Below are 9,433 nucleotides of genomic sequence, written 5' to 3'. Positions count from 1 at the left end.
TAACATAGTGTATACATATATTTTACGCTATTTTTCTTTTGGAAATTTAGTTTACGTGGTAGCAATTATCACCGCCTATTTTACTTATTCCATTCCGCTACCTGATAATTACGTTACTCACCTTATTAGATATTAGTACTTAATACTTACCCCGGCAGTTTTTGTGTTATTTAGTTTGGCGTACAGTTAGGTAACTTATTAGTTAATTTGTTAATAAGGTACATACATTATTCATTTACAATTCTTGCCGACCTGTTCCCTGTTCTTTTATTATAGATTATAAGCTTACATTATTTCGGTATAGGTAACGGCAATTCTTAATGAAATTTAGGTTCACTTACAAAACTTTTAATAATATTCATTCTTTGTTTATGCTGAAGTCACCGATACTTGCCCTGTCTATCTATAAGTTTTTTAATAATGTTGTACAGAGAGGTACGTTTTCCCGAAAAGAAGTCGTATTCTGCACTTAATTTTTCTTATAATTGTGTCAGAATAAACCGACATTTGTTCTCACTCTGGTATGTCGGTTTTTGTACATATTCTCTTTACTTGCGTTTCTAAGGAGAACTAAATTTTATTCACCATCGCCATTGCTTAGAGCTTCTAACTCGACACCTTCACTTAAAATTTTCCCTTTAGGGGCTAAAGTTACTCCTGTAGCAGCTGCAACACGGGTTTTAATAATTGTATCTTATTTTAATTTCGAAAAATTGTCTTAAACTAATTATACACGTTAAACACGATAACTTTTGACCGGGAATTAAATTCTTTTCTTTTATTTTTCACCTCCATTGATTTATTTGATGCACAGGATGATGCTCTGCAAGGCGAACGTCACGCTGCCCATGCTTTCTACCTCCGGTGTCGAATGCAGTTAATTCCAAGAAAATGAGAAGTCTTTTTAGAATTCAATCTCAACAAATATCGTACGGACGCGGAGAATAGCGACAAAATAAAACTCAAACAACTGATATTCGATGAATTTTATTGAATTGTTAAATGTACTATATGAGTAGATAGACTACGGTGTTTTACATGTTTTCTTAGAATATATAATAACAGTAGTGCTTGATTTGTGTGAAATATTTTCTGTGTTATTAATTATTGGGTAAAGAATTATATAGAAGGTGATTCATTAATAACTGTACATACGCTGGTCGGATAATCCTGGACTGAAAATATGAAGAACTGACGCATTATTCATAGATAAAATATGGCTCCTTACGGAGTTATTTAAAAATTTTAAATGATTTAAATAATAAACTGTAACTATAAAACCTAACTCAACTGATGTAATGCAATCCCAGGACAGAAGATACCGACTTGAATAATAATAATAATATGACAAATAAATTACATAATAAAATAAAAATGATTGTGCAGCTCTACGTTTAACTTTAAAAATCCTGAGAAATAATGACTTTACCGCTATGAAAGAATAGTATATTAAAAAATTATACCAAAATAAAAATTCCGCAAGTGGCGTAGAAGTTAGGAATAGGAAACTGCCTCTCTTCCCCTGTCGTGCGCTTCTGGTAGTAGCCATGAACGATTTTGTAGCATTCTTTAATATGTTCTAAAGTATCTAAACTTTATGTCAAGTATGATAGGAAAGATAAAACAGGGTTAAAGTAATGGGCAAAAGTCATTTGAAATTTTTTAACTAAAACACCCTGTAACTCTGTAAGAACTCATATTTTATCTATCAAATTTTCATATATTTTTAACCCAGGATTATCCAGTTAGCATATGTACAATTATTATTGAATCACCCTGTACATTTAAAATATCCACTATTTCTTAATGCTCCAGATTTCATTGCAAAATTCTGTGCATGTCAACAATACATACTTCGAGTGCAAGTGCATTGAAATCTGAGTGCTCTGTGCAAAATTAACCGATCAACTCCGTCCTGGCTTATGCTACTTTTTGCATAAAAGTATAAAAGGTATAAGCAGTTTTCATTATCTGCAATAAAAATTGTAGATTAAGATATGCATTTTTTATATTACGTAGTGCTAACTCAATTTATTTGAATTTTAATGGGAATATATTATAGGAGCAATTTCTAAATGTTATAGAAACTCTTTAAAAATTGTAAGAACTTTGGATATTTCCGAAGCAGTCTAGAATATTTCTTCTAATTATTTTATAAAAAAAGTTATATTAACACATATCCAATAATATATTCTCTCTGAAATGCAGGACGTTGAATTTTTTTGTTTTTCGAATCTTAATAATTGAAACTTTATTTTTCTCAAATTTCCTGCAGTTAACCTGCTTATTAGAGAACAAGATTTACTGTAGACTAAATTTTAATCACCTCACCGAGGCCATGTAGACGATAGTATTTAATTAAATAAAAATAATACGTTGGCCACTGTTATTTTCAGATGTGTGGGTATTTTTCGGAACTCTCGTTCATTATCTGAAATTGCTTAATATTTTTCTATTTGGACCTTAGTTCTGGAAAATGCTATGGTCCAAAAACTACTGAATAATGTTACAAGAATCTACTGTTCCATCCTGGCGCTTTTCTATGGTTTGCCCCAAAAATAGAAGTCCAAATGATCTAAGTCTAAGGACTAAAGCAGCCAAGGTTACAGAATTCTTCACCAATTCCATATATTTGGATATTTATTATTAAGGTACTTCTGAACAGTTAAAATTGAGGAGGCACCTCATCACTCATAAGTCATAAGGAAAGTCTCGTTGTCAAATGCAAACCTTCTAGGATATCAGATTAATTAATAATAAAATGATGATAGCGATCACCATTTAGTTAATTTTGAAGAATATATGAGCACTATAGATTACTAATAACTCGATCTGTAACACTTCCAGTTTCATGAAAACCCTGCAATGTTTTTGAAACGGTTGATTTAGAAATACGTTCCCGATCGGGATGCAATTCATGAAAAATATCCACTACTTCGTCACAATTTCGTATTCTATCGCCATATCCTATCATTATTAATATTTCAAAACGCTCGGTTTCATTTAAATGTGCCAATTTTGCGAGAAAATTATTCATACTAAATGTATGTATTTTTGACATGTATTGTCAAGATAATCACTGTTAGACAAAAGAAGGACCCGGCGTTGTTATGTAGCTAGAAACTTTCAAAGATAGATGGACTGTAAACTTAATGGACAAAATATTTTTGTATAAGAAAATGATTTTCAGAGATAATCTACCGTTTCCATACATATCAACGACATATGACATATCTGTCATATACGGGATATGACAGAGCAATCCAAATTTATGCTCTGGTTTTTAGAATTGTAGAATTATAGTAAAAGAGTTTTAACAACTATTGATCTTTTTTACTTACTAATAGAACAGTTCTATTATTAATGATGTGATAATTTGCAGCCCTTATAGAAACACCTTCCTGACTCCTCATCATCATAATCAGGAAATCGTTTCGCAAATGTTGCAGTTTCGGTAGGTACCATTTGCACTCAGAATATATAGTCTCTGCTGTTGCTTCTGACTAAAAATAATTATAAAGGGTGTTTCTTTAGTATTGCGTAAAACTTTAGCAATTTCTTTCCAAAAATTACGAGGGAATTTTCCGTAGGTATAAATTTATTTCCCAATACATCGAAGTTAAGGGATGTTTTTATGAGAAATAAAATCAAAACTGAATATTTTATCCAACCCTTTAAAAGGGTGTAACTTTGATAACAGTCGTTTTTGAAAATAAGTTTATGTAGAAAAGTACCCTATTTTTTCGTAATATTAAAGAAACACTATACAGTGGCAGATTTACCAGTATAAGTAGGTTGAGAAGGCTGGAGCATAGGGCGGCAGATTTTAGGGGAGGTAAGCTTTGGGCCAAAACTTTTTTCTTTCTTACAAAAATTAAAAAGATTCATATTTTTATACCTAAATGTTACTAAGTCCACACAAACAATTCAACATGTAATATGTTTGACCATTTTGATAAATTTTTCTACAATTTCTACCCAAAAACTAGTTTCTTGTGCAATCCTAACTAAATCGTTGGGTTGTAAAAATAGTCTAGGAACTGACACATCGATCCCAAGTCCACCATCATACTAATTACGGGAAAAGAGTGGTGTAATTAGAACGATAGTGCGCAAATCATAAAGTTACAATTTAATTGACAAAAAAATTGTAATTAGTATGATTGTGACCTAGAGTATCGAATTGCAGACGTCGGTAGAGACGGCAAAATTTGAATAATCTACTGGCCGGCAAATGTGTAAATCCGTCACTGACTCTATATAATATGTGAATGTGTCTAATTGCTTACAGTATTCTTTTAATACATACCTGGTCCGTCATTACTTGCGCGGGAAAGCCATACACAAAAAAAGATTCTGTGAGTATACATACTATTGTCACAATCAGTCTAACTTGAACAAATAAATTCCCTTCACTGAAATAGATTACACAGGGTGAGTCATTAACAATGGTACACAGCTTACTGGCAGATTGGTGACGTCAAAATACAGCGATTGAGCCAAACATGCCTGAGTCAATTGTTGCTCCTTTTCGTTCCAAAGGGTGTTAAAGTTGAACAAATTTTTATTTTTTTGCTATATTTTAAGTATGTATGGACCGATTAGGTCATAAGATGCTAAGCTTAAATTAAGAATTAAGACAAACATTACAGCAACTGAAAATTTTATTATCCATATCTTAATAAATTATTAATCATAACAAATTCTCAAAGCAACCACCAGCGACTTTTATGTTGTTTGAATATATGAACTAATTCTTGAATATTTGTCCACAGTTGTTCTTGACTATTAATAATGTGTTTGTAAATTAGAAATTTAAAATAGCTCCAAAAGAAAAATCCAGCGAATTTAAATCAGGGCTACGTGCAGGCCAATATACATACTTCGCTACCGCGTCCAATCCAATGGTACGAGGAGTTTCTATTAAGATATTCTCTTACTTTTCGAGTATAATGTGTTGTCAATTTATTATGTCAATGCCTACTACTTTGGAAAAAATACTTTTTTTTAATTTAATTCCCGTCTAATCTCAAAAACTTAAAATATCTGTATCTCGAAAACGGTTGAGTTTATCGATTTGTAAAAAGTATACCTTTCTTATTTAGAATTAAAGATAGGTCAATAATTTCTAGCTAAAAAATTCAAAATAGTAAAATACAAAAAGTTATACATGTTTTTACATCCATAGGACAGTATAACTAGCGCCTCCTAGATGTGACCCCAACGCTGCTTGCATATTCGAATTTGCCACCTCAAAAAAACTACAAACTTTTAAAACAATCGGTTCATACATACTTAAAATATAGCAAAAAAGTGAAAACAATTTTTCAACTTTAACACTCTATAGAACGAAAAGGACCAACAATTCACTAAGGAATGTTTGGCTCAATCACTAAATTTGGGCGTCGCCAAATCTGCCACTAAGCTGTGTGTCATTATTAATGATTCACCCTGTATGTGTATAAGAAAAATCATTGAGGTGAATGAAAACATATTTGGAAGTAGATAATAATTCTAAGCTGTTAGGCCACATTGCTGCTATGTTCTACACTGAGAGGACAGTTCATTACTTCACTAAGCACTTCTAATTTTATTCATGTGAAACATATGGTCAAGTGGTTAATTTTGTTTAAAAATGACCACTTGCGTATAATGTTAGACGTTATTGCAAAAATTAATAACTATGGGAATCGTATGGTATCGATCCGAAAAAAAAAATGGTTTTATATGTAGTGATAATTTACGTTAATCATTATTAGTCTTGATTTTTTTTACTATATAAATTAATATAAATTATAAATATCTATTTTTATGTTTTAGTTTGTCAACATTTGTGGCAAAAAAGGAAATCGATCAGAATTTACCTCTTTTACTCCAGTCAATTTAGTTTGAACGTGAAAAAATTATTAGTAGACATTTTCTTGTATTCTATGACGGCGAAGGTATGTAGAATGATAAATCAAAAAGTAACTCGAAAGAAGTGATGCTAAGTTGGCATATTGTAAATTTACGTGTATTTTCACTGTTTTTACTTGCCACGAAAGTTTAGACGACCTATCGGAAAATTAGTCATTTTATGTTGTAGGCAATTAATTACCTACAATTTAAAGTATCTACAGTTATATTTCACCAATTGTAAAATAAATCTTGAATGCAGTAAAATCAATTTCCGAAAATTGTGCATTATTATTGCAAAAAGAGATGGACGTTGCTGAAATTTATGGAAAAGACGGTCAATCCAAAGACCAAAATGTATCTTCGAATATGTTATTTCTTCCAGAAAGTTATGTTATTCAAAACCAGCATTTGGTTACTATACCAATAGTAATTTATTAATAATAAACTGTTTCCTCGGTGTATATTAGCTACATTTGCTAAATATTAAAAATGCCTTCATAGGATAGGGTTAAATAGATATATGATAAAAAATTTACTACTAAGGACTTCGCATTGACTTTAAAATCTAAATAATTTAAAATAAGTTTCTGTTTTATATACAAGCTTACTTAAATGAACTATTATTATACAAATTTACAACTATGTTCATTTCTTAGTTATTTTATATGTTAGTTGTTTTCTTTTTAAATTTACTGGAGGATACCAATGTAATCTTTACTGTAAAATGGTGTACTGAAATACCAATGTAATCTTTCTGCTAGAGAATCAGAGAATTATAATTATTACATACTGTTTTGAGAAATTATAATAATTCTGATAATTAAAGGTCCAGTGATGTGTTATTTATTTAACTCTTTGTAAACATTAAATTCAGTTTTGTGTTCTGCTTTATACCAAAAAAATACTTACTTTACTGTTGCATTATACATAGCTATACACATTATGGAAATGTTAGTCACAATCAACAGCGCAACTGGCACACATAATATTGTATTTAAATCGTCGACGAACCTGGAAAAAAACCGAATTATTTTTTTGTCATTAATAAATAGAAATGAGACAGAAAATATTGAACATCAAACTTGCAGAAATGTAAGGCGATGGGTTTAAGACTTAAAAGTTATATTATTATCCCTTTAAGCAATAATTAATATGTATTAATGGGTATTAAGGAAGATATATTGTCATTAAACTGCTGCAGCTGCAATTGCCATTGTTGTTTTTAACAGTTTTAATAAAAATATCGAATGTTTCATAACGTTAATAATAATGTAGACGAGTTTGAAAATAATTCCCTCCCAAAAGTTCCACAAGTAGCTCTCACGCTAACGTCAACTTAAATACCTGAGAAGTCACAAAAGTAATATGATGTACAAATAATTCAACGACAGGTGTGTTCTTATTCCTTATTTTTTCAGAAAAAACAAACCATATGAAACCGTCGAGCCTTTGATTGGAATTACTGAAAATTTACTGATAGCTGAAAAAGATACTAATCTTAAATAATTTTAGTTATAATCCAGGAAAATAAGAAAAAAATGAACGAATTTTTTTACTATGAATTTTTTTTTATACAAAACTGCGAATATCTCAATGAAGATGCATATTTTTCGAAAAAAAATTCAAACAAAAGTAGTTCAAAATTAAAATGTACTATAAAATTGCTCATCTGAAAAATTTCGAATTTGCCAATGGTTCGCCGTATATTTATGTTTTGGAGCTAAAATAATGGTCAATTCATTTTTAAATAAAAAAATAAATGAGTGAATTGTGGAAAATTCTTAGTAAATCTTATAAGTATAGTTTTACGAGGTTTGAATATTTATGAACAAACGTATCATTTTATAGATTTTCGAGGGTCTACATTATGAATTAATTATGCACCTTTTAACATTTTCCAAGAAAATCTGTTTTCTTTAGTTTTTTGTACCTTGAATATTAAAAAATAAAAATTTGTAAAATAATGAAATTGCAAATTTAAATTTATGACAATAGGAAAGCTAAATGGCATAATGGCATTTATTTATTTATAATTAAAAAGACAACTTTTTTTTATTTATTATGGATTTCCATATCTAGGTTTTTTATGTAAAACTGCTTCATCGCTGTTGTAAAAAAATTTCAAAGAAAATAGATTTTTTCTGCAAAATATTAAAAAGCGTATAATTAATTCGTAATGTACACTCTCGAAAAGAAATCTAATATTCAAGCTTAGCTAAACCTCACTTTAGCAAAAAGAGAAAAAAAAGGAAACAAAAATATTTAAGCAGTGCAAATCTGCACTACTCTAGTTAAGATAAGCTAATTAATAGTAATCGGCTACTGAAAAGATATAGACTCATGGTCAAACATCCAAGATAATTATAAAAAGGACCATGTCAGTAAAGTAAATGTGGGAAACAATGAAAACTAATATACCTGGCTTGGACACTGACATTATCCAGGCAAGGAAAGCTCACTTACGTATGAACACTGGGTGGTTACACGTTACAGACTTATTATGTAATACACTCTTTTTGCTCAGGCCCTTATAAAAGCTAATTTTTACACTGGAAATTATGTGAAACATTGCTATTTTGGACACGATCGTAAATAAAAAATTTCATGCAACCTATTTCAAACAGTGGTTAAAAGAAAGCTAGTTAATTTAAAATGAATCAGACTAACCTCATAAGTAACTGTTGATGTTTGATTATCCTTTTCATGTTCCGAACATACACTTCAACATCCTGGTCATTTTCGATATCCTTAAGATTGAGATCTCTAATCTTAAAATTTACTAGTCTAAATTGAATAGCAGCAAAAACTATGAGAGAACATACAAATATATTGAAATAAACAAAGACAAATGAGCTAAATATAACTATGTAAACTTCTGCGATATAAAATAATGGAAACGGTATATAATGAGGTATAAAGCAGTTAAACACAGAAGAGTTTATCGAAAGTAAAGGGGGTACTGTGTATGCAGATACGCTGAAAAATATGGAACTTTTATACAACCTTTCTATTGCTTTCAAATATTGTATTAAATACGTTATTTCGTCATCTACAATATCGATTTGCCAAAATTGTTCTTTTGACTCCAGAATTTGTTTGACCGTTTTTGTACCAAAAGCAAGCGCCAAATATTTAACAAATATCTGTAAATAGAATGTAGTTATTAATGTTAAAATATTTATAAATATATAAAAAATGAACTTACTATATTAATTGCACTTATTGGTTCTATATTTTCTAGATTTCTATCGAGGTAACACTTGAATAGAGATAGAGACATAATCCATGCTGCTAATAAGTTGTTGAAAGTAACAAGCCATTTTTTTATAGGGCGGTTAGGGTCTACACCGAGAAGGAGAAAAGCTTTCAAATAGAAATTATTCCCCATTTCGCAGCGCCGGCTGTTGTCAGAATGAAGCTAATGACGTTCACCAAATGGTCTGTACGTTACAACGATTGCGTATTTAAAGGCGACGGCCATTTAAAATCAACGCCCATCTATTCAAAGATTTATATAAACTGTAACTGCTACATT

General features: G+C 30.2%; 1 protein-coding gene across 1 annotated transcript; it reads right to left on the bottom strand.

The window, feature by feature from the left end:
- Nucleotides 1-1,920: 1,920 nt before the first annotated feature.
- On the bottom strand, nucleotides 1,921-9,178 carry LOC111692075. The gene is made up of 6 exons (XM_023455776.1): nucleotides 9,104-9,178; nucleotides 8,566-9,041; nucleotides 6,808-6,909; nucleotides 4,310-4,415; nucleotides 3,342-3,503; nucleotides 1,921-1,971 (listed from the first exon to the last, which is right to left on the bottom strand). The coding sequence occupies exons 1-6, from the start codon at nucleotides 9,176-9,178 to the stop codon at nucleotides 1,921-1,923; spliced, it is 972 nt and encodes a 323-aa protein (XP_023311544.1).
- Between the last annotated feature and the right edge of the window lie 255 nt (nucleotides 9,179-9,433).

This window comes from Anoplophora glabripennis, unplaced genomic scaffold (genome assembly GCF_000390285.2).
Source record: "Anoplophora glabripennis isolate ALB-LARVAE unplaced genomic scaffold, Agla_2.0 scaffold549, whole genome shotgun sequence".
NCBI lineage: Eukaryota > Metazoa > Arthropoda > Insecta > Coleoptera > Cerambycidae > Anoplophora > Anoplophora glabripennis.
Note: the sequence above shows the minus strand (reverse complement) of the source record. Positions and strands in the feature narration are given on the sequence as shown.